Source organism: Lissotriton helveticus, chromosome 5_1, assembly GCF_964261635.1.
Source record: "Lissotriton helveticus chromosome 5_1, aLisHel1.1, whole genome shotgun sequence".
Classification (NCBI taxonomy): Eukaryota; Metazoa; Chordata; class Amphibia; order Caudata; family Salamandridae; genus Lissotriton; species Lissotriton helveticus.
Window position 1 is genome coordinate 6,356,993 of NC_136065.1, and position 26,625 is coordinate 6,383,617.

The window sequence follows — 26,625 nt, forward strand, 5'->3', positions numbered from 1 at the left end:
TGTTCACTTTATCATGTGGTTACCCCACAATGTTACTCGTCTTCCAATGGTGGCCAGACCTACATTTAAATTGAGTCCTCTATATACCACTGAGAAACCACTGTGATCGCTTTCAGCTCTGCCGCTATGAGACAGGGAGTTAGGGAATTGAATATCTGCTTTGGATGTGATACCAGCTCGACCCTTAACCCGGCCATGCACTTTGGTTGAGTGACGCAAGTCAAACATCTCCTGAGATATAGCGCAATGCAAAATCCAAATTAAATGTATCAAAAGTATAGACAGTGACATATGGGAAGATTTGACTCGTTGATCTTTATTTAAAATGTGTGGTAAATAGATTTAGAAAGAATTGCATGTGCTTTATGGATCAGCTTTCAGAGTATTGCAGGGAAAAGTGTGTGGACATATCAGAGGTTTCCCTCTATCAGGTCTTGGATCCAGGCTCTGTAGATGGGCAAAGGGGCCGCATTCTTCTAATCTAGAGTTTCTCGGATTGGTACTGGTACATAAGGTCGCTGACGTCTTTGCTGCAGACTTTAATCCATCCATCTTCCTTCATGTGGTACACTGTGAACAGAAAGGTGTAAGAGAGCTTAGACATGGTCATGGAAGAGCCAGCCCAGGGCATTAGGGGAGAGCGGACTCTGTGATCACAGGGGGTTTATGCATGGGTAAACAAAGGAGAGACAAGTGTGAGATCAATAAATGGAAGCTATCTCAGGCCACGGTACCAGAGGAGGATCCATGACAAGAGACAGTTTAGACATGGGTAACCGTCGTGTTCTCAAAAGCGACAAGAAGACAGAAAGGTCTAGTCGGCTCCCGTTCTAGGTTAGAGATAAGCCATCCCATGCCACAAGGGTGGAGTGCGCTCTATGGCCTGACACAACATAGACATGGTAAAAGAGCAAACTGCCAAGGGTAGAGGAGAGCAGAGAGGGCTTACACTGGACAACACAGAATCCCCGCAACGGTATCAAGAATAGTTTGAAGTCTAATCTAGGCCATAAAGGCGAAATTTGAATCTCAAAGAGAGAGCCTGTCTTAAGAGGGAGAAACCTTCCGGGGACAGGTGAGTCCTTCTAGGCCAGGAAGGAGAGATTTGAATCTCAAAGAGAGAGCCTGTCTTAAGAGGGAGCAACCTTCTGGGACAGGTGAGTCCTAGGCCAGGAAGGAGAGATTTGAATCTCAAAGAGAGAGCCTGTCTTAAGAGGGAGAAACCTTCTGGGACAGGTGAGTCCTAGGCCAGGAAGGAGAGATTTGAATCTCAAAGAGAGAGCCTGTCTTAAGAGGGAGAAACCTTCCGGGGACAGGTGAGTCCTTCTAGGCCAGGAAGGAGAGATTTGAATCTCAAAGAGAGAGGCTGTCTTCAACATAAACATTATCCCCTTTCCCAAGCCATGATGGGGAGGTGCAGTCTGCAATAGGAGGGAGAAACCTTCTGGGACAGGTGAGTCTAGGTCAGGAAGGAGAGATTTGAGTCCGATGAGAAATAACTCATCCTGAGTTAGAGTGGGGCTCTTCTTAGGCCACAATGGTGAAATTAGTACTCGTTGTCAAGCAGACTTTCCGAAGACGCCACGGACCTTACATCATAAAGGTAGGGCAAACTCATGCAAAGGAGACTGTCACCATTTGTAGATCAGAATAGGGGTTGTAAGCTGCAAACTTCCCAGATTGAGTGCCTCCCTGGTCAATAAATGGGCAATGCACAGTGGATCCAGGTCACACAGCAGACGGAACTGTTATATATAACTCACTATTAACGTAACCGCCAGAGTAGGTGTCCCGGTGCGTGGCGTGACAAATGGCTCGCTGGGCCAGGTCGTAGGCCTCCTCCACTGTAAGGTCGTATCGGTAGCCACTGTCCACAACCCCGTAGGCGTAGCTGCTCCCAGAGCCAGTGGAGAAAAGAGGTCCAGCCAGACGCGTCCCATTGTCATCCACATAGTACAGCCCGGGGCCCTAGGAAGGAAGACAGACGGGTGTTGATAATATAATAATGTTTTTTTAAGTGTTTAGTCAATAAAAACCATTACACAAACATTTGTTCACTGCATGTCATAAACGTAATCAATTTCTTTACTGCCACTCTGAAATATAGACCTTGACTATTTTCTCAAGTTGTTTTAATTTAAAAAGAATATATTTGAAATCTCCAGAAGGTCATACAGACACTTCTATCAAAGATAGACAGTTCATCCTTTTTTACGTTCCCACTGTTACAGCAGTCATCTTTTAAATTACCAATCTATACCTCATTAATAGTACCCCACATAAGTCTTATAAGTCTTACTTCAATACTTATTATTCAAATTGAATGTTCTTTAAATCACTTATCTAGAGACGTAGTTGTTTTCCTTCCTAGTCTCATTTCCATACTTGGTGTGTAAATTAATTCCTCTTTTGATTTCTTTTCTGTGATTGAGGCCGTTATTCCCTTTTGCCTTGTCTGAACCCCTAGGTTTGAAGTGTCGGCGCATTGCAGAACTTCTAGTCAATAATACTTTGTTCTTACAACTTCTACAGATATTGTTCCCCAATGGTACTTCTTTATAATAGTACAAGTGCCTTGTGTTCATTGTTCCATTGCATTTATGTTTGCTTTTACAAATGCTACACCTCAGGGAATGAGTGGTATTGAAGCTCGGTCTAGCCACAAAATTGCTGCTTGCCTGGAAGTTCTCGTTTTTAGATCTCTGAAAATTTCTTTTAGCAAATGTTTTACTTCTTTCAAGAACTTTGGGCAGACACAGAAAATATGTACCAGGATTTCTTCCTTGTATTTACATAGTCAACATTCTTGATTTGATATCTGTTCCTTCCAAGTTGGGATTAGAACTTTTGTTTCCCATTTTTCAAATCTGTACTGCATGAACTGGTGTTTTATCGACTGCGAAAAGTGAACTGTGAGATACTCCTGGGACATCAGTTTTTTTGTACGAATTAATCATTGTCCAGACATGTCATCTTAGGGAAAAGGCGTTCTTGTCTATTAAATATGTGAGTTGTTTGACTGAGATCTGCATTACTTGATACACGGCTTGTTTCCCAATGCTTGCACGCCAAGCTTCTTGTACTCCTATTTCATTGATGGTCTGGTTCAGATGTTGGCCACACGACAGTAGTAATACACAGGCATACCTGCCACAGACACCGCCCCAGTGACTGATGACTCTACCAGTATACATGTTTAATAACACTCTATTTTCTCTCTGATCCCACCTGTTTTCAGATTTCAAAAGACCGCACTAGGGGGCATATTATTAAGGGGGTTTACCTCCGCTTTTTTGGCTTTAAAAGCCAAGAAAGCGGAGATAAAATTATCTCACTATTACCTAGCTGTCGCTAACACCAGTTAGCGACAGCTAGTAGGAGATAGCGACCATCTTGGGCCCCACTTTGCATGTCCAGTGATATTTATCACTAATGACATGCAAAGTGGGCGTGCCAAGATGTTAGCGACTGGAAACAGTCGCTAACATCGCTATCTCCTATTACCAACTTTTGGAGATATTCGCGCTAAGAGCGAATATCTCCAAAAACTAACACCTGCCCTGAGCAGTTCTTAGCCATGTTATCCAATGGGAGGTGGATAACATGGCTAAGAGCATTAGCTCGGTAATGCATGAATATCGCTGACTTTTCAGCGATATTCATGCATTGCGGCCGTTTTTTATCGCATTTGCGATAAACCTTGGTAATACCAAGGTTTATCTGCGATAATTTCTGACGATGCTTAGCGGTAAAAAATTCGTTGCTAAGCATCGTTAGCGATAAATATCGCTTAACGTTGGTAATATGCCCCTAGGTTCACTGCAGGATTGATTTTAGCCTCCCTGATGAACACCTTGGAAGGTTGGTTTCATCTCATTCAGAAGAGCAGCTGTTGTAAGCATACCACTCCAATGAAAGACACCTTACAAAAAAACAAGCATTGAAAAGGCAACAGGTCTCGCCTTTGATTAAGTTTAAGACATTTGCTTTGCTAATGGTATTGTGTAGCAAATCAAAAACTTAATAAAAGGCGAGACCTATTGCATTTTTGATTACACAATAAAGTAAGCAGAAATAGACAAGCACATAAAACACATGTGCAAACATACGCACGTAAAGACATGTAACCATTGCACAAGAAAAGATCTAAAGCATGTACGCAGCCCTGCTTCAGACACAAGCATTCATACCTGCACACGCACGAGTGCAATGCATCGATAAACAGCCGGCGATTCTGCACAGGAGAGATGCCCCAGGCAGAGACATGCAAAGAATAATTCATTTGAGATCACTTCTCTGCACTCTCTTGAATCGTGCCCCCGGGTAAGAAGAGAGGCGAGGGGCTGCCAGTAGCAGAAGAGAGGCACACTTGGAAGAGACTCACGCTCTGGACAGACCGCTCACTCTGAAAAGATTGAGCAGATAGCAGAGTCTGGAGACACCGCACGCACTTATGAACACATAGGCACACAACAAACGCGCACACACACACCCGCACACCACAAATACATGCACACAACTACCCCTTTTACGCACCTCGACGGCTTGCTCTATTGCAACTGTAATTTCATTTCATTTCTGTGGACAATAAATTACATCTGCTCAGCACTGTATTATACTCTGTAGATGGCACACAGCGTGTTTGTTTGTGGTGATTGCCAGGACTTTGTGAAGAGCTATTCGGACCACATGTCAGAAGGCATTTTATTTTTTTAGCATCCGTCCACCCACACCACTAGAGGTTGATTCGGAGACTCGTATCTCAAAGATCTGTAGAAAACATGAGCGGCCTATAGGAAGGTGGAACACTGTGGAAAAGGCATGAAAGCCAAAAGAGTTAGCCTCGTCTTGTAGCTGAAGAACAGTATCCCAACTGTACCAGCCAATCCGGAAACGTTCTCCACCAAGATGTCAAGATGTCCGACTTTAGCCCGTCAGATCTGGGCAGCCTCTTTGGTCAGCCACGGCCCGCACAATAGGTTTAATGTGGCTGAGGCCCTATGAAGATGCACGCTTCTCACATGATTCAACATGGTTCTCATTGTGGTGAGTGGCAGCCTGTTAGAAGTTAAGAAGGGCTTTAACACTGCTGAAAGCGCTACATACATTACGGGAATTTTATTTGTTTATTTATTTTGCCAGTGTTCTATAGCACGAACGTGGACCAAGAAGGGCGTTAAGAGAGCTTTACAATGAAAAAATAGGTTAATAATAATAAACATGATCAATTTTCATAGCAGACACACAGGTAAAAGTTGATGGTGACGCGTAAAAAAGGCACTATAGTTGACAATCAAATAAGGGATGATGCCTGGACAAACAGGCACAAGAAGAAGAAAAGAAAGAATTAAAACAAGGCAACGTTGCCAAGAAAAGTTACAGCCTTGGTAGCGCAACTGGTGTTCATGTAAGGTGCTCTGATACCCGATACCTTCAGGTGAAGTTCGCACTATAAAAACAAGGCAGTGTGACGAGACGCCATGAAAATGGAAAGCTTGGAATAAAGATGGCGTCGGACTGCCCACTGTCCATACGTGCATGCGCATTCTGTTATGTTTGGACAAATGGCGAGAGCAGCCATCTTTGTCCATCCCAACGTGTGCATGCAAAGCCTTCAGAGAATTGATAACAAAAGGCACTTGCATGGCGAGAGCAGCGCATGCGCTGCTATCGCCAGGCGAGACCTGAAGAATACAACAAATGAATCACAGCAAACTCATACCTGACTCATCTTTTAACTCTCATACCTGAATCTAATCCATGGACAGGACTAAAACTGGGCCTGACCCCCATCCAGTGGGTCACTGTTCCACAGCCAGCAGCCTGCCATCTATTCCTAGGGGACTCCCTAGAGCATCTGTGTGCTTCATGGAACTGTCCCCTCCACTCACCTTTTTGTCCCAGCCGCAGATCATGCTACCCATGGACAGCCCCATGCCGCGGTATTCACACATCATGTTGGAGAGCAGCTTGGAGGCGGCGGAGACTGAGATCCTCTCCCTGTTGCGCAGTTGGTACAGCCTGAGAAAGAGAGAGGAACTAATCAGTGAAGGTTAGGTGCCAGGGGAGCTACTAGCAAACTAGGGATGCTCATGATAACACCCCAAATCTACTTTTGTGACATCTGGACCAAGGAAATGGGCGGGGCAGGCCAAAGGCTCAAGGGGACACCCAACAAGGATGCAGGGTCAAAGGACCAGGGAAACAGCAGCCACTGGAGCTCCATGGTGTCAGGTTGTATCAGCCACAATATGTACTAGACCACCCAATGAGGTCAGAGGTCACCCATTGGAGACTTCTGTAGGGTCAGAGATCATGTGTAGGAAAAGGCAGAGTACGATTCAATGGGGTGGGGGAAGTATTGAATAGTTTTGTTGAGACAGAGTTTATGGGCTAAAAAAGATCTGAGCAGAATGGGGCTGGCGGTCAAGAGTTCAATGGTATATTGGACTGCTCCCTGGCACAGGTTAAATGAATTCATTAGGTTGACTTGAGCATCACGGGTTATAGGAGATGTTGGTTACATTTTTAGGGACCACAGATAATGGTATGTGGGGTCAGCGATAATGAGGGACAAAAGAGAGCTCTTAGGTTTGAAGAGTGCGATGAGACCAAACATTATTGAGTCAATCTGCAGTGTCAGATGTTAAAGGCTGAGAGGGTACTGAACTGATCTATAGGAGTACAGATCTGAGGCAGAAGAGGTATTGGACAGTGCGCTGTGGGCCAGGTGTCATTGTCAATACATTGTTCTAGGAAGTTCTCTGGGACCAGGGTCTGTAGGCTCGATACTGGACAACTCAACAGAGTCACGGGTCATGGGCTGGAAGAGGCAGTGGACAACTGAATGGGGTCAGAGGTTGACGACTCGAATATGCATCGGACTCAACTCAGTCGGAGGTAAGTGACTGGGAGATGCATTTGAGGTCTATTAGTGAGACAATGTGTTGGCTTGTAGAGTTATTAGACAGATCAACCGATTCAAAGGTCAGGAGCTGGACAGGGTATTGATCATCTCAAGGAGGTTAGAGGTCAAAAGCAGAAAAAAGTGGTAGATCACTCTGTGGGGCCATGATTGATGGGCAGCAAAAGATACTGACAGCTCAATGAGTTCAGAGGTCATGCAGTGGGCCGTGATAGAATAGTTACGGGACACGAGGACATGAGATAGGATGGGGAGTGGGTAGGTGTGTATGGTCAATGGCTGAGCTGCAGTAGGTGCTGGACCAGTCTGTGGGCAGAGATCATAGGCTAAAATAGGTATACGACAGTTCTGTGCAGTCAAGAGTTCATGTTAAACAAGACATATGGAAGAAGTGAATAACGTCAGAGATCATGCGTTATAGGAGCTCATGTCCAATTCTATGTGGCCAGGGGCAGGCCTGGGCAGGATAAGGCATTCATCAGGTCCTTGGAATTAGAAATCATGGGCAAGATGCTAATGGACAAGTGTGTGTGGGCGTATGTCATGTGCCAGACCATTTCAATGAGCTCAAAGTTCATGGGCTGGACAGGTAGTTGGACAGTATTGCTGGACTAGAGGTAAGGAGTTAGAACAGCTACCATCCGTAACAGAAGTGTGGTTAAAAGCAACATAGCGCCTGTACACCAGTCCACCCCGACTCCTGACACTCCCCCTAAACCTCCCTGTCTGGTCTGTTAATCAACTGCCGATCGGCAGTTAAGCACGCCGCCAATATTGCCGATCTTATCCTGAACAAAAAACTGACCTAGCAATTCTAACAGAATCATGGCTCAACAAACACTCATCTCCATGCCTGGACCTCTTACTCCCTCCCAACTATAACATTGCTAGACTCATCAGACAATCCAGCAGGAAAGGACACGGCATCGCCTGCATCTATCGCTCTAACTCCTTGTCACAGAACTTATGGCGGATACCACTGACTTCTGCAAATACCTCGCCCTCTCCATTTGCAGCAACTCAACCCAACTGTGCAACCATCACATCTTTTACCAGCCTCCTTCACGGATCACCTCTTGGAAATTATCACAACTAAGATCTCCTCCAACGCTAAAGAGATATTCCTTGGTGATTTCAACCTGCACTGGAACGTTCCCAAGGATCCTCATGTCAACGCCATTAAAGACCTCCTGGCCGATCAAGCCCTGACCCAAGCCTGCTATCTCCCAACTCACTTCAAAGGGGCCACTCTGGACTGGATCATCTCTAAGGAATCAACAATCAAGCTTATCTCTATAGACCCATGTGACTGGTATGACCACCACGCCATTGCCTTCCTTTTACCCAAGACTCAAAAGACAACGGCACCGTAACTGGTGATTCCCAAATGCTGGGTCAGAGACACCAAGAACCTCGACCACAGGGTACTGGAGGCCAGACCTTAATGATAACTACTCAGCGACTATATCAATCTTTCTGGATGACCTAGCCCAACTAAAACTAAAAAGAACACAAATCAAAGACAGAAACCCATGGTTCACTGAATCCATCAACAAGGAGAGGAGATCCCTCGGGCAATCTGAAAGAATATGGAGACAGCACCCCTCTGACGCTCATCTAAAACTTCTCCGCCAGGCGAGAACCGCCTACAACAAGAACATCCTGAACTCAAAAAAAGAATTCTTCAGATCGGAACTGGGCAACGCTCAGAACAGACCCCGCAAGCTATTTGTACTGGTCAAACACCAATCCAATAAACTGGCTAAAACACTGAAAGAAACTCCCAAGTCTCTAATATCATCCAAGGAATTCTCCTCTTTCTTCACGGACAAAATCACAGCCTTAGGCAACAAACTCAATGCCGTCACATACTTTCAACTGTTGAACAAGCAGATTTTTCCCAGATATCCTCAAGCACTGCTTGGCGTTAGTCGCCTCTAATTCAATCGGTAATTATCAAATAAAGAGGCGGGCGCTGGAAATTGGAAAGCAGGGTGTCGTCTCGAGGTGTTCTAACTGCATCTCTGTGGCCTGGCCTTTTATATACAATCTCAATCCTTTATTGCAGTGTAACATATTCCTGACATTACTTTGATGTATGTTAACCATTTCTAGAATCCCCGCTTTAGGCTTCTTCAATAGGTGATGGCTATCGCGCAGCTGGACATTCCGGCTGGAGCTGAAATACACGCAATCGGTCGGATCTCATGGGGTTGTGGCATTGATTAATTCCGGCTCCTTTGATGGGAGGCGAGATTCTACTGTACGGGGGCAATAAACTGTATCCGCAGGGTCTGTTTATGGTCTGGGATCGGGTCGCACAACCAGGTGTAGGGGAAGAGGTTATCAAAGGGGTCTGTTCGAGCGCGAGAGATGAAAGGGCATGTGGGTCCGACACGGGAAGTGACTCCGGGGCAGGGTCGCGCTGAGGATGCTTTATTGGCTCTAGCATGTGTGCTTGGGGCTGCCAGCGCGCGGGGGATGATAGCGAGGTCAGGGAGACGTGCAGGCGATCGGCAATGTACGAAGAGGCCATGGTGTCTAAGATGGCTGCCCCTTACGCGCTCGTATGAGCCTAGGATCGGACAAGATGGCGCCGGTAGTGTTCACATCGTAATCCAATATTCCACAGTCCTCCCTTTGAACATTTCCTAGCCAACTTGTCAATATACATTAATGTTCATCATATTTTGTATTTGTAGATCATATGACATTTTCATCATTTCATTTTTAGTGTCCAAAGTCTTAGGGCAAATAGAGTTCATAAAAAGAGAGCACAGAGGAGGTATGCATTGTATCACCAGGCATCAACCACATATTATAAAAACTGGCACCAATATTATCATCAGTAGTTTCCAACCCCAGTCTTTCAAAGTGTTCCAAAACCAGTTTCCAAGTGTCCAGCATTCTTGCTCTTGGTGGATTTCTGATGCCAGTCGGTGAAGGTGTTCGATAGCTTTGTAAATGGAAGGTGAATTATCTGGTACGAAGGTGCAACAGCTGGCCCCGATGATGCGGCATGCTCCTCCACGATCAGCTAGTACCACGTCCAAAACAAGCCTGTTCTGGAGAGCCACCAGGCAGACTACCTGTAGTTCAGCTGTGTTGTTTGTGAGGATGCCGGCTGTGATGTTCAATGCTGTTTCGATTGCTTGGGTCAGATGTCGGATGGCTCGACTGTTTGCCATCAGACCCCACAGAGGAATGAGTCCTTTTGCTGCATCGAGGAACTGTGATGTGGTGGAGTCTGCTTGCTCTGTGTCCTTTGAGCGTTTCTGTCTGTCATGGTTGGCTGGTGCTACATACGTTGGAGGAAGGACAAAGGCCATGTAGCAGATGCCCCCCCAGCCTTTTGGGAGCCAGGTGTAAGCTTTGGTACCGCAGACAAAGTACATATTTGGTGATGCAACAAATGAAGGGGGATCGGCAGTGTTCAGAGTCCTTTTTATGAGGCAGGAACTGTGGCCCACGATTTTCGTCCCATGGCCTTCAATGCAAACAAGGCCTGAGACGTTCACCACAGATAGGGCCACAGTCAGAGTTGCAGCAGTTCGTTTCTGCAGATATGAGAAGGTGGGTCTGGCTGGGTTGTTGAACACTTGCATTTCGATTCGTTCTTTTTCCGGAATGTTCATTTGAAATGTTGCTTTTGAGGTGAGAGGGCAAAAGGGAACAGAGGTTTTTCCAGTTTTGTTCAGCCAGAACTCACTGTAGAACTGTGTGATTGTTCCACCAGATGTAGCATTGTCTTTGTAGCTCTCTTGCAGGAGCATCAGCCCGGCAAAGCAGGATCCATGAACGGAGAAAGGTGAAGGGATGAAGGGAATAGAATGTTCGGTTGCATGTGGTAGCAGCCCACAGATCCAACAGTTGGTGGCATTGGCAGCAAGGTTGTGTTGATGCAGCAGTTGTACAAAGGAGTTGTTCCAAAATTCTTTGCGTCGTTCTCGGAGATGGGGTGACAGTGACACCAGATAATGTTCTTTCTTGGTGGTGGGCTGCATAGTGGGTATCACTGTTTTGTGACCGGGAGCACTTTCTTCCAAGATCCAAACTGTGATCATTAGCAAGAGGCTGAGGAGGGATGAAATTAAAAGTACAATTGTCTTTGTGCTATGCAGCTCGGCAGTCTTGGGGTCTTTGCGGTGGGTCTTCGGTCGTCCAGGATCTTCCATCACCTTCAAGAGGCTCAGTGGCGGGCAGGACCACATACTTTGTCTCTCGTCTCTCCTGGTAGCCTTTGTAGTCTTAGCTACCGCTCTGAGATTTTTGACTCAGTTAGTGGCCTGCTTTGACGAAACACTCTCCTTTCGTCGCAAGTTGTACCCTTTTCTGGATGGCACAGTGGGATCGGGAATTTCTGCCAATTCGAGTGTCTCTGGTTCTGGGTAACAACTCAGGGCTGGTCGGTCTTTGGTCAGGAGCTCTTCTTTGGTGTCCACGTTTTCGTTCGTCGTCAGGGTTGGGGATATTCTTTTACAGTTATGTGCATGGTGCCAATTTTTCTTCCCTTCCACTCAAAGTGCAGTTCGGGTGGTGATCAAGACTTGCCAGGGGCCCGTCCACCTGGGTTCCAGACCCTTCGATCTCTGAAAGTTCCGGATCAAAACATAATCTCCAGGTTTGATGTCGTGTTTGGGGCCCCTGGATGCCTCTGGCATGGCTTGCTGCACCTGTTGATGGATACCAGTTAGTTCTTTGGTAAGGTTATGCAGGTAATCAGACATTAGAATGTCTGGGACATCATTGATGGAGGTTGGTTTCGGCGCGGCCCAAATGTTCATTGGCCGGCCAAAGACAACCTCGTACGGAGTCAAGTGGGGTCTGGTTGGGGTGGAGCGCATTGATAGCAATGCCAGTGGGAGGGCGTCAGGCCATTTCAGTCCTGTCGAGGCAACTATCTTTGCTAGTTTTAGCTTCAGTGTGGCGTTGTGTCTTTCTACCAGGCCCGCAGATTGGGGGTGGAAAACTGCATGGAACTTTTGTTTTACTCCCAACCCTTTCAGTATGAGTTGGATAACTTCGGCTACGAAGTGGGGGCCATTGTCGCTCCATAAAATTCTACAAAGGCCATAGCGTGGGAAAAACTCTTTCAATAACACCTTTGCAGTAGTGGAGGCAGTAGTGTCACGAGTGGGGTAAGCTTCCACCGATTTGCTGATTGCGCATACAATGACTAGGACGTACTTTAGACCATGGCACCTTTCTAACTGAATGTAATCCATTTGAAGGATTTCAAAGGGATGGTCAGGGACTCCAAACCCTCCCTGTGGTACTACCGTCCCCTTCCCTGGATTGTGTTGTAGGCATACCATGCATTGTTGAACTAGGCGTTTTGCTGAATCTGCTATTCTGTCATTATGCCATACTCTAGTAATCAGTTCAGTCATGGGGCGGGTCCTATGTGTGCGGGTAGGTGTGCCATGGTCAATATAGGGATCAGATACGCGTTAGGTAGCAGCCATTTGTCTTTGTCTTTTGTCCTCCAGCAGCCTTCATCGTCTTTAAGTCCCACCCGAGCCCATTTAGTAAGTTCGTGTGGTGTACTCGTCAGTTGGATATCTTTTATAGTGGTCCTAGTGTCTGTCCATTTCTCTGCTTGTGACCTGGTCACATACATTTGTGTCGTCTTTCTGTTTTCAGCGGTGGCTCGGGCAGTGATGTCAGAGAATGCATTTCCCTGTCCTATAATGTCCGTTACTTTCTTATGTGCCTGGCATTTGATTACTGCTAGCTTCTTGGGGAGGAGGACTTCTTCAGTCAGGGTGGAGACTAGATCTCCATGTAAGATCGGTGTGCCATGCGAGGTCAGGAATCCCCTTTCTCTCCATAGGAGCCCAACATAGTGAACTACCCCGAAGGCATACTGGCTGTCCACGTAAATGTTTACTGTTGTCCCTGCTGCTAAAATACATGCTCGTGTGAGGGCAATCAGTTCTGCCGCCTGTGCGGATTGCTGGGCAATGCGGGTGGTTTCAATAATGGTTTGGGCTGTGGTGACGGCATATGCAGCTGAGGTGGTGCCGTCGGGGAGTTTGATGCACGAGCCATCTACCCATAGTTCTCCATCAGGTTCTGGGAAGGCAGTGTCTCGGAAGTCTACTCTACTTTTGGTCTGTTCGTCAGTAAGGGTCACACAGTCATGTAGGGGAGTTACATTAGGGTCGTTTTCTGGCAGTGGCAACAATGTAGCCGGGTTCAGAGTAGTGCATCGCTTCAAGGTAAGGTGTGGTGCCAATAGGGTCAACTCGTATCCGGTCAGTCGTGCACTAGTCAGGTATTGGGTCTTGGTCTGATTCAGGAGGGTGTCGCCAGCATGGGGTACTAATACTGTAAGGGGGTTGGAAAGCACAATTCCCTCACTCTGTCGTATCGTAACTGCTGCTGCTGCAACAGCTCGTAGGCAAGCTGGTAATGCTCTGGCTCCGGGGCCAAGAGTGGCTGAGAAGTAAGCGCAAGGGCGCTGTTTGGGGCCAATCGATTGTGTCAGGACAGATAATGCACATCCCTCCCTTTTGTGTGTGAAAAGGGAGAAAGGTTTGGAGTAGTCTGGGGTTCCTAGAACGGGTGCCGAACAAAGGGCGTCTCGCAATTCTTTGAAAGAGGTCTGGCATTCAGAGGTCCAAGGGAGGGGAAAGGGAACATCTTTGGCTAGAAGGGAAAGTAGGGGCTTAACAATGAGACTAAAGTTCAGCAACCACTGTCGGCAGAATGAGGTGAGGCCTACCAGAGAGCGGACTTGCTTCTGGCTCTTAGGGATGGGAGTGTCTGGGATAGTCTGGATTCTGTCAGGTGTGAGTTTCCTCCCTTCCTTCGATAAGAGGTGTCCTAGATATGTCACTTGGGATTTACAAAACTGCAACTTCTTTCGGGAAACTTTGTGACCATTCTCTGCGAGAAAGTGTAGGAGCTGGATGGTGGCTGTGACTGCAAGTGGAGTGGTGTCGGCCGCTAAAAGGAAATCATCGACATACTGTATCAACACCACTACGTCCGGTAACTGAACTGCATCTAGCTGTCGTTTGAGTGCCTGGCTATAGATACTCGGGCTTTCGGTGTACCCCTGGGGTGCTCTACAAAATCTATACAAACGGGCTCTTAGGGTGAATCCGAAGAGGTAGCGGCTGTCTGGGTATGGAGAAGAAGGCATTTTTTAGGTCAATGACGGTGAAAGTGGTGGCGGTGGACGGGATCAGGGTCAGGATGGTGGTGATGTCAGAGACTACAGGGTATTGTGGCACGACTATCTTGTTAATCTCTCGGAGGTCGATAATGAAGCGGTATGCTTTCTCATCTCCCTCTCCTTGTCTTTTGATGATCGGCAGAATTGGGCTGTTGCAGATATTGCTTACTACTTCTTCTACTACTCCTGCGTCCACTAGTGACTGTATTATTTCAATCAGTGCTTTCTCGCCTTCTGGTGATATCTTGTACTGGGGTACTTTCGGTAGGGTCGCGTCCTGTTGTACAATCACATGCACTGGGTCTATCATCATTCGTCCTACGTCTGAGTCAGCTTTCGCCCATAAGTGCGAGGGTAACGTATCAAGTAGGGACATGTCTGCGTCAGTAATGGGGTACATGTGTTGTGAAGGGAAAGATCTGAGTAGGCTGGGGTTATCGTATAGGATAACTCGGACTCCGTCGGGCGAGCACCTGATAGTTGCTCGAAAATGCTTCAGCAAGTCAAGACCCATAATGGCGTCTGGGGCACTGGAGGAGAGGAGGAATGTCGTGTCAATGATATTGGTATCTAGGTCAAAAGGGATCAGTTTTGACAAGGGGTTGGTGTTGGGCGTACCATCAAATCCTATTGATGTCACATGTGAGCCAGACATGGGTGCCCTTGGAATCAGTCGTTTAGATAATGCACTGCGTGTTGCTCCCGTGTCTACCAGAAATGGAGACTTTCTGCCTAGGACCTTTACGGTAACATAAGGGCCTTGCTGGTCAACATAGAGCTCGACTGGATCCCTCCCTTGCCCTTGGCAGTCCTATGCGAAATCGTATGCATTGTCGCAGTCAGTTTGCTGATACTGAATCTGTTGGGGATGGTCAAATGTATTCGTTCTACCTGGTCTTTCTTCACTAGCGTCGTTTGTGTACCCTCGTCCACGTCCTCTATTTCTTGGTCCATTCGCTAGTCCTCTTGTCTTTTTGTTCCTATTCATTTCTAACAGGACCGGACATTGAGACTTCCAATGTCTGTACTCTTTACAAAATGCACATTGGTTCTCGCCTAAGTTTCTACGCCCAGCGTAGGGTATGGGTGCAATGTTTCTGGGCGGCGGAGTTCTAGGAGTATTCTGTTGATAACTTCCCTTGTATTGTTCTTTCCCTATATTCACGCCTTGTAATTGAGCTATCATAACTCGTTCCTTTAAATCTTTCTTTTTCCTTTCAGAGGCTCTATCACTTTCATTCTTCTGGTGTTCATAATACTGGGCCATTTGGAGAATGGCTGCGGGCTTTGAGGCAGCCCAACTGCTTTCACTAGTTTGCAATTTCTGCGAAACCTCCGGTAATATACCTTTAACGTAATTTTGTACAAACAAGTGATGTCCGGTTGCAGTGGTCATGTCCTGTCCACTGTACTCGGAGAACACCGTTTCGAACCGGGAGAAGTATTCGGAGACATCTTCTTGGGGTTTCTGGCGGCAAGCTGTTACTATAGACCAGTCTACCTTTTTCTCGGGAATTAGGGTTTTTACCTTTTGTACGATCTTATCTGGGCGGTCTAATATGGCTTTCAAGGGTTTCTGCCCAGGGTCTCATTGCTTTGTTTTTGTTTTGTTTTGCAGAGTTTTATATAGCGAAAACTAGACCCGAACCGAATCAGGTATCAGAGCGCTTTACATATTTTCCAGTTACGTTACATGAGGACACACTTTCATTTTAGGCACAGGGAGATTAAGTGATTTGCCCAGAATCACAGGAGGTTTTCTTGCTTATCTAGGGTTTCGAGTTGTTCCCAGGTATGTCCAAACAGATCAGTGTGGTTGACTTTCCGGATTTGCTTCCACACATCAGCTGGCAGACATAGCCCAAAGAATAAATTAATATCGGCAAGGGTCGTGATCGTTGATCCTAAAGCGGTAACCATTTCCGTATATAACGTGGTGGGATTCTTCCGCAAGTCCGGCAAGGATTTGCGGAACATCAGGATATCCTGTCTATCCCAGGGGTGATACACCCAGTTGTATACTACTCTTCCTTTGGCGTCCTGATGGTTTATGTCATCATTAGTTTCCTGTCCTCTTGGGGGAACCCAGTAGGGGGCAGCTTCTTTTATGGGCATCATGTTATCTAGTTTTTCTATCGGGGGTTTGACTACTACAGGGGTGGCGCTTTTTACTGTTTGTCCCTGTTCTATGAGGTGGCAGAAGACTTCTAAAATGTAGGAGAAGAGTTCTGCTACATCGCATTCACTCTCGTCCCCTGTGTACACCTTTCTATATAGAGTCATGCGTCGGTCAGGCCCTACATTGTCGTATTTTTCTTCGTACGCTGTGAGGGTGTGATGGCAAAAATGCACAACGAAATGTCGTTTGTAATTGCCAGGGTAAGAGTTACACGTGTCTGTTATATATTCTTCGGTTTCCTTCCTATCGACTAAGGTCTTAACTATTTTGTCGATGCCAGCCCGTTCAGTTTTGGTTAAACAGAGAATTCTCGCCGGTTCTTTTTCTTTGGTTCCGATCTTTTTTGAGGGGCCTTCTAGCGAGGTGTTTAGCACGAGAGGCTCGTTCGGCGCGGAGTCCATGGGTACCGAGGCCGTGGCGCTACCTTCAGTTAAGTTCTGGGGTTCTAGGTGCTGTACTAAGGGATGGGTAGGGGCATAAGGAGGAGGCATATAGATGATGGGGGGACCTAAGAGTAAATCATCGTCTGTCCTTTGCTTCGATGGAAGCTGAAGGTAAAGCGCTGAGGGTGTTCTAACAGGGCATTGGCCTGAGGTTTCTGATTCTCGTTCTTTTCTAGCTTTTTCTCCTTCCTTTATTTCTTCTTCTAACTTTTTACCAGCTAAGTGAGCAGCTTTTCGTAGCTCTTTATCGATCTTTCCTTCGTCTCTCTTCTTACGTTGCTTTGCTTCTTTGCGCCACATGCGAGACTATCAAGCATGGTTGGCTTTGTTTTTTTTTGTGAAGGGCTATCTCTAGCGCTTCGATTTTTGTGAGGTCAAAAGATCCCATCAGTGGCCACTGACTTTCTCGATCTTTCTTGGTGTTCTTATGCCATAGTTTACTGTAAGCTACGGCGACTAGTCCATATCTAACATACATGTCCTTATTAGGGATGCCTTCCAGTGGAGCTGGATGATCTACCTCTAATAAACAATCCGGGTTAAACCATTTTCCAATCAGTGGGGAGAAGATAGGCATGAAGTATCAAGCCTCCCTTGACAACTTCAGACCTATCTCCAACATCCCTCTGTTAGCCAAAGTGTTAGAGAAGTGTGTAAAACAACAACTAAGTAAACACATCAACAACTTCCACCTACTCAATGACTTCCAATCTGTATTCAGTCCGGGGCACAGCACTGGAACTACCTTGCTCCACATTGTTGACGATGCCCTCCCAAGCCCTTGACCAAGGAAAACATGCCTTCTAATCCTCCTAGATCTATCCTCTGCCTTCGACACGGTCAACCATGAAAAACCACTTGAACGCCTCAAACTAAGAATGGGATGGGATTGGATGGCTCTGTTTTAAAATGGTTTAGGGCCTTCCTCCATAACCGTTCACAGAGATCCCTAATTAACGGCAACTTATCTGCTCCCTCACCGGTCACAGTCGGAGTCCCTCAAGGATCAACCCTGTCCCCACCCTCTTCAACCTCTACCTAGAGCCGCTTGCTGAGGTACTACGCACCGCTAATATCTCTTACCATATGTACGCTGATGATACTCAAATATACATCAAAACTTCATCTCTCAAGGAGATTCTCTCCCTAAATGAAGCCCTGAAACTGACTGTCCAATAGCTCGTCTCCAACCAACTGAAACTCAACGCAAAGAAAACAGAATTTATCCTAATTTCCCCTACAAAAACCATTCCGGAGATACAGATATGGCTCAATGCCATCACAGCCTTAAATTGGCCACGGACCATCGTGGACTCGGCCAAATCTCTGGGAATAATCCTAGACTGCAACCTGAACATGTGAAACCACATCAACTCAATGGCCAAATCAGCCAGGTTCCACCTGAGCTACCGAAGGAAGCTGAAACCCTTCATCGATGCTCCCGACCTAAAAATGGAAGTCCAGGCATTGGTCATCTCTATACTGGAATATGGCTATTCCATCCTCTCGGGTCTACCCAAGATCTCCCTGGCACCTTTGAAAGCCTGCCTCAACGCGGCCGCCAGACTTCTTACCGGCTCAAGGAAATGCGACCACATCTCTCCACATCTGAAAGCTTTGAATTGGCTGCCCTCGAGGCCAGAATACAGTTGAAACTGGCATGCATCACACACAAAGCTTTATACGCAAACTCCCCTGCTTATCTGCCACAGAAACTAGTAGTATCTGGAGGAATCAGAAACTCCCGGTCTGCCAGAGACCTCTTGCTCCAACCTGCCTATTTTCGAGGGCAAAAAACTAACCATTGGGCTTTCTCCGGGGCCGCATCAAGAAGAATCCCTTCTCTGGCACACTTCCAAAAGGATGCCAAAACTTTCCTCATGGGTAAATTCCTCGCCTAATTTCTACCTTCAACCACCACAGAGACCCTGACTAACTTACGACTATCACCTTTCCCTCGGACTACCTACTCCCTCCACCAAGAAATTGGGGGCCTTGTATTGAGTATCTGCAAATGTAAATTGTATATACATGTCCCCCAATCCCCTATGTACCCTGCACCCCTGCCCCTCTCCAAGCGTTTGTATACTCTGTGTCTCTAAGCGTATATGTACAACTCTAAGAACCTTGTAAGCACTCTGATACACTAACAGGTCAAGTTTGCGCTCTATAAAAGACTTATTTTATAAATAAACAAATGTGTGGGGGTCAGAACTAAAAGGCTACAAGATATACCGAAGAGAGCATACAGGACAAAGATCATTGCTGTAATTGGTATTGGGAGGAGGAGGTAATTAACTGATCAACATAACCATAGCATATTAGGAAAGAGAAGAATTGGGCAGTATTGGGCAGGGGTAGTGGCCAGGATGACGTGGAGGACATCGCTATGTGGGCATAACTTAAGTAAGTGTTTATGTCGTATCTGTATAGGGCCTCTAGAAAAGGTATTGGACAGTTTATGTGGTCAGAGGAAGGATTGGAGGAGGTTTTGAAGGCTTGCAGTAAATTCATTGTGGTATAAAGCCTTGGCATAGGAAATATGAGACATAAGTACAGTTAACTGCCAATGGACTTTACAAAATGGTACATTTTTGAACAACTCTAAAATGACATGTTTATTGTGTATCTGTTTTTAAATATTTAAATAAACTAGGATTAGAGTTAAGGATTTACGTAAAGGTTCATGTAAGGGATGGGTTAAGGGATGTGTCAGTGGTAACGTCAGGGGTGAGGTAAGGCATGGGATGGGTTAGGTTATCCGCTAAGAATGAGATGTTAGGATACAGTTTAGGGCAGGAATTTTATTTATTTATTTATTTTATTTTAAAAGTTTTATATAGCGCTGGCTAGAACCGGAGGTATCAGAGCACTTTACATGAGCATCAGATCATAGTTACAGGTTACATCGTTACAAAAGTTACACAGTTATTAGAGCATGGCATCATAGTTACTTGTAAGTTTGAGACAAACAATAAGCACAAATATGTAAGGGGAAAAGAAGGCAAGGTGAGAGATTCAGGGGAGGGGGGTTGGAGTTGGGGAAGTATACAGATAAGGAAGACGGGAAAGAGGAGGGGAGGGGAGAGACACAACATGGGGAGAGGAGGGGAAGGGTTACGGGGACACAAACCGGTAGAGGAGTCAAGGCACGCATGATGTAAGAGTTAGGGTAAGGACAAGGGATAGGGGTTAGGGTCAAAGTTCACATAGTTAGAGATTACCATAAGGGATAAACTATGAGCAAAGAAAAGTATGACATTTTTGTTACAACCTTTACGGGTCTGAGTTTCTGCAGGAGACATTATTACAAACAATTGCCTTAGGCAGTTTACTGTGGTAAGAGGCCATGGGCTACAGGAGATTCATTTGAGAGATGATAGAAGTTACAGTCTGAAAGTTGGAGCAGTTCATGATATCAGCGGTCAATCGCTGAATGAAAACAACAAAACATAAAACAATGAGTACAACTGCAAATGATTTGGGATGGACTGCTGGAGGACTGAGGCCCTTGCGGCACCGGCTACAGCTCAGGTTCCTACCTGCATTCTTTGGCCAGCATACGATCCCAGAATTGGCAGTCGGCGGCGCTCCCAGACATGGTGCCCAGCAGGTAGGGGTTAATCTCGATCACCTTGTTAGCATGTATGGTGGCTGCAGATGGGTGCAACAAGAGAGCAGGAACACAGGTAGGGGTTAATCTTTGATACCTTGTTACAGTGAATGGATGCAGCAGGTGGGTGTGACAATGGAGCACGAACACGGATATGAGTACGCTAAAGGTTAATCTCTTACATGTTTCTTATAATGTATGGAGGCTGCAGATGGGTGTGACAAGAGAGCAGGAACACGGGTAAGAGTGCAGGTAGGGGGTAATCTTTCACACCTTGTTACAATGTATGGAGGATGCAGATGGGTGCGACAAGAGAGCAGGAACACGGATAAGCGTATAGGTAGGGGTCAATCTCTTACGCCTTGTTATAGTGTATGGAGGCTGCAGATGGGTGTGACAAGAGAGCAGGAACACGGGTAAGAGTGCAGGTAGGGGTCAATCTCTTACGCCTTGTTATAGTGTATGGAGGCTGCAGATGGGTGTGACAAGAGAGCAGGAACACGGGTAAGAGTGCAGATAGAGGTTAATCTTTCACACCTTGTTACAGTGTATTGAGGCTGCAGATGGGTGCGACAAGAGAGCAGGAACACGGATAAGAGTGCAGGTAGGGGTTAATCTTTCACACCTTGTTACAGTGTATGGAGGCTGCAGATGGGTGCGACAAGAGAGCAGGAACACGGATAAGAGTGCAGGTAGAAGTTAATCTTTCACACCTTGTTAAAATGTATGGAGGCTGCAGATGGGTGCGACAAGAGAGCAGGAACACGGGTAAGAGTGCAGGTAGAAGTTAATCTTTCACACCTTGTTACAATGTATGGAGGATGCAGATGGGTGCCACAAGAGAGCAGGAACACGGATAAGAGTGCAGGTAGGGGTTAATCTTTCACACCGTGTTACAGTGTATGGAGACCACAGATGGGTGCGACAAGAGAGCAGGAACACGGGTAATAGTGCAGGTAGGGGTTAATCTTTCACACCTTGTTACAATGTATGGAGGCTGCAGATGGGTGCGACAAGAGAGCAGGAAGGGGTCAATCTTTTACACCTTGTTAGCATGTATAATGGCTGCAGATGGGTGTGACGAGAGATCAAGAACACGGATACACATGCAGGTAGGGGTTAATCTTTCAAACCTTCTTACAATGTATGGAGATTGCAGATCAGTGCGACAAGAGAGCAGGAGCACAGATAAGAGTGCAGGTAGGGGTTAATCTTTCACACCTTGTTACAGTGTATGGAGACCACAGATGGGTGCGACAAGAGAACAGGAACACGGATAAGAGTGCAGGTAGGGGTTAATCTTTCACACCTTGTTGCAATGTATGGAGGCTGCAGATGGGTGCGACAAGAGAGCAGGAACACGGATAACAGTGCAGGTAGGGGTCAATCTTTCACACCTTGTTACAGTGTATGGTGGCTGCAGATGGGTGCGAAAAGAGAGCAGGAACACGGATAACAGTGCAGGTAGGGGTTAATCTTTCGCACCTTGTAACAGTGTATGGAGGCTGCAGATAGGTCGACAAGAGAGCAGGAACACGGGTAAGAGTGCAGGTAGGGGTTAATCTTTCACACCTTGTTACAGTGTATGGAGACCACAGATGGGTGCGACAAGAGAACAGGAACACGGATAAGAGTGCAGGTAGGGGTTAATCTTTCACACCTTGTTGCAATGTATGGAGGCTGCAGATGGGTGCGACAAGAGAGCAGGAACACGGGTAAGAGTGCAGGTAGGGGTTAATCTTTCGCACCTTGTTACAGTGTATGGAGGCTGCAGATGGGTGCGACAAGAGAGCAGGAACACGGGTAGGAGTGCAGGTAGGGGTTAATCTTTCACACCTTGTTACAGTGTATGGAGGCTGCAGATGGGTGCATCAAGAGAGCAGGAACACGGGTAAGAGTGCAGGTAGGGGTTAATCTTTCACACCTTGTTACAATGTATGGAGGCTGCAGGTGGGTGGGACAAGAGAACAGGAACACCGGTAAGAGTGCAGGTAGGGGTTAATCTTTCACACCTTGTTGCAATGTATGGAGGATGCAGATGGGTCAACAAGAGGGCAGGAACACGGGTAAGAGTGCAGGTAGGGGTTAATCTTTCGCACCTTGTTACAGTGTATGGAGGCTGCAGATGGGTGCGACAAGAGAGCAGGAACACGGGTAAGAGTGCAGGTAGGGTTTAATCTTTCACACCTTGTTACAATGTATGGAGGCTGCAGATGGGTGCGACAAGAGAGCAGGAACACGGGTAAGAGTGCAGGTAGGGGGTAATCTTTCACACCTTGTTACAATGTATGGAGGCTGCAGATGGGTGCGACAAGAGAGCAGGAACACGGATAACAGTGCAGGTAGGGGTTAATCTTTCACACCTTGTTACAGTGTATGGAGACCACAGATGGGTGCGACAAGAGAGCAGGAACACGGGTAAGAGTGCAGGTAGGGGTTAATCTTTCACACCTTGTTGCAATGTATGGAGGATGCAGATGGGTCAACAAGAGAGCAGGAACACGGGTAAGAGTGCAGGTAGGGGTTAATCTTTCGCACCTTGTTACAGTGTATGGAGGCTGCAGATGGGTGCGACAAGAGAGCAGGAACACGGGTAAGAGTGCAGGTAGGGTTTAATCTTTCACACCTTGTTACAATGTATGGAGGCTGCAGATGGGTGTGACAAGAGAGCAGGCACACGGGTAAGAGTGCAGGTAGGGGTTAATCTTTCACACCTTGTTACAGTGTATGGAAGCTGCAGATGGGTGCGACAAGAGAGCAGGAACACGGGTAAGAGTGCAGGTAGGGGGTAATCTTTCACACCTTGTTACAATGTATGGAGGCTGCAGATGGGTGCGACAAGAGAGCAGGAACACGGATAACAGTGCAGGTAGGGGTTAATCTTTCACACCTTGTTACAATGTATGGAGGCTGCAGATGGGTGCGACAAGAGAGCAGGAACACGGATAACAGTGCAGGTAGGGGTTAATCTTTCACACCTTGTTACAGTGTATGGAGGCTGCAGATGGGTTCGACAAGAGAACAGGAACACGGATAAGAGTGCAGGTAGGGGTTAATCTTTCACACCTTGTTGCAATGTATGGAGGATGCAGATGGGTCAACAAGAGAGCAGGAACACGGGTAAGAGTGCAGGTAGGGGTTAATCTTTCGCACCTTGTTACAGTGTATGGAGGCTGCAGATGGGTGCGACAAGAGAGCAGGAACACGGGTAAGAGTGCAGGTAGGGTTTAATCTTTCACACCTTGTTACAATGTATGGAGGCTGCAGATGGGTGTGACAAGAGAGCAGGAACACGGGTAAGAGTGCAGGTAGGGGTTAATCTTTCACACCTTGTTACAGTGTATGGAGGCTGCAGATGGGTGCGACAAGAGAGCAGGAACACGGGTAAGAGTGCAGGTAGGGGGTAATCTTTCACACCTTGTTACAATGTATGGAGGCTGCAGATGGGTGCGACAAGAGAGCAGGAACACGGATAACAGTGCAGGTAGGGGTTAATCTTTCACACCTTGTTACAATGTATGGAGGCTGCAGATGGGTGCGACAAGAGAGCAGGAACACGGATAAGAGTGCAGGTAGGGGTTAATCTTTCACACCTTGTTACAGTGTATGGAGGCTGCAGATGGGTTCGACAAGAGAACAGGAACACGGATAAGAGTGCAGGCAGGGGTTAATCTTTCACACCTTGTTACAGTGTATGGAGGCTGCAGATGGGTGCGACAAGAGAGCAGGAACACGGTTAAGAGTGCAGGTAGGGGTTAATCTTTCACACCTTGTTACAGTGTATGGAGACCAGAGATGGGTGCGACAAGAGAACAGGAACACGGATAAGAGTGCAGGTAGGGGTTAATCTTTCACACCTTGTTACAATGTATGGAGGCTGCAGATGGGTGCGACAAGAGAGCAGGAACACGGGTAAGAGTGCAGGTAGGGGTTAATCTTTCACACCTTGTTACAGTGTATGGAGGCTGCTGATGGGTGCGACAAGAGAGCAGGAACACGGATAACAGTGCAGGTAGGGGTCAATCTTTCACACCTTGTTACAGTGTATGTTGGCTGCAGATGGGTGCGAAAAGAGAGCAGGAACACGGATAACAGTGCAGGTAGGGGTTAATCTTTCGCACCTTGTAACAGTGTATGGAGGCTGCAGATAGGTCGACAAGAGAGCAGGAACACGGGTAAGAGTGCAGGTAGGGGTTAATCTTTCACACCTTGTTACAGTGTATGGAGACCACAGATGGGTGCGACAAGAGAGCAGGAACACGGATAAGAGTGCAGGTAGGGGTTAATCTTTCACACCTTGTTGCAATGTATGGAGGCTGCAGATGGGTGCGACAAGAGAGCAGGAACACGGATAAGAGTGCAGGTAGGGGTTAATCTTTCACACCTTGTTACAGTGTATGGAGGCTGCAGATGGGTGCGACAAGAGAGCAGGAACACGGGTAAGAGTGCAGGTAGGGTTTAATCTTTCACACCTTGTTACAATGTATGGAGGCTGCAGATGGGTGTGACAAGAGAGCAGGAACACGGGTAAGAGTGCAGGTAGGGGTTAATCTTTCACACCTTGTTACAGTGTATGGAGGCTGCAGATGGGTGCGACAAGAGAGCAGGAACACGGGTAAGAGTGCAGGTAGGGGGTAATCTTTCACACCTTGTTACAATGTATGGAGGCTGCAGATGGGTGCGACAAGAGAGCAGGAACACGGATAACAGTGCAGGTAGGGGTTAATCTTTCACACCTTGTTACAGTGTATGGAGACCACAGATGGGTGCGACAAGAGAGCAGGAACACGGGTAAGAGTGAAGGTAGGGGTTAATCTTTCACACCTTGTTACAATGTATGGCGGCTGCAGATGGGTGCGACAAGAGAGCAGGAACACGGATAAGAGTGCAGGTAGGGGTTAATCTTTCACACCTTGTTACAGTGTATGGAGGCTGCAGATGGGTTCGACAAGAGAACAGGAACACGGATAAGAGTGCAGGTAGGGGTTAATCTTTCACACCTTGTTACAGTGTATGGAGGCTGCAGATGGGTGCGACAAGAGAGCAGGAACACGGGTAAGAGTGCAGGTAGGGGTTAATCTTTCACACCTTGTTACAGTGTATGGAGACCACAGATGGGTGCGACAAGAGAACAGGAACACGGATAAGAGTGCAGGTAGGGGTTAATCTTTCACACCTTGTTACAATGTATGGATGCTGCAGATGGGTGCGACAAGAGAGCAGGAACACGGGTAAGAGTGCAGGTAGGGGTTAATCTTTCACACCTTGTTACAGTGTATGGAGGCTGCTGATGGGTGCGACAAGAGAGCAGGAACACGGATAACAGTGCAGGTAGGGGTCAATCTTTCACACCTTGTTACAGTGTATGTTGGCTGCAGATGGGTGCGAAAAGAGAGCAGGAACACGGATAACAGTGCAGGTAGGGGTTAATCTTTCGCACCTTGTAACAGTGTATGGAGGCTGCAGATAGGTCGACAAGAGAGCAGGAACACGGGTAAGAGTGCAGGTAGGGGTTAATCTTTCACACCTTGTTACAGTGTATGGAGACCACAGATGGGTGTGACAAGAGAACAGGAACACAGATAAGAGTGCAGGTAGGGGTTAATCTTTCACACCTTGTTGCAATGTATGGAGGCTGCAGATGGGTGCGACAAGAGAGCAGGAACACGGGTAAGAGTGCAGGTAGGGGTTAATCTTTCGCACCTTGTTACAGTGTATGGAGGCTGCAGATGGGTGCGACAAGAGAGCAGGAACACGGGTAGGAGTGCAGGTAGGGATTAATCTTTCACACCTTGTTACAGTGTATGGAGGCTGCAGATGGGTGCGACAAGAGAGCAGGAACACGGGTAAGAGTGCAGGTAGGGGTTAATCTTTCACACCTTGTTACAATGTATGGAGGCTGCAGATGGGTGTGACAAGAGAGCAGGAACACGGGTAAGAGTGCAGGTAGGGGTTAATCTTTCACACCTTGTTACAGTGTATGGAGACCACAGATGGGTGCGACAAGAGAGCAGGAACACGGGTAAGAGTGCAGGTAGGGGTTAATCTTTCACACCTTGTTACAATGTATGGAGGCTGCAGATGGGTGCGACAAGAGAGCAGGAACACGGATAAGAGTGCAGGTAGGGGTTAATCTTTCACACCTTGTTACAGTGTATGGAGGCTGCAGATGGGTGCGACAAGAGAACAGGAACACGGATAAGAGTGCAGGCAGGGGTTAATCTTTCACACCTTGTTACAGTGTATGGAGGCTGCAGATGGGTGCGACAAGAGAGCAGGAAC

The 26,625-nt window shown here is 47.0% G+C and overlaps 1 protein-coding gene across 1 annotated transcript in view; it reads right to left on the reverse strand.

Annotated features, from left to right (window-relative positions):
- Nucleotides 1–296: 296 nt before the first annotated feature.
- The window catches only part of LOC144754053 (proteasome subunit beta type-8-like), an 87,697-nt gene continuing 61,368 nt past the window's right edge, over nt 297–26,625 (reverse strand). The window contains exons 3-6 of the mRNA XM_078641567.1: nt 20,273–20,384; nt 5,892–6,021; nt 1,764–1,968; nt 297–570 (exon numbers count right to left, since the gene is read on the reverse strand). Coding sequence (XP_078497693.1) covers nt 482–570; nt 1,764–1,968; nt 5,892–6,021; nt 20,273–20,384 — 536 coding nt within the window. The 3' untranslated portion in view covers nt 297–481. The remainder of the gene's footprint in view (nt 571–1,763; nt 1,969–5,891; nt 6,022–20,272; nt 20,385–26,625) is intronic.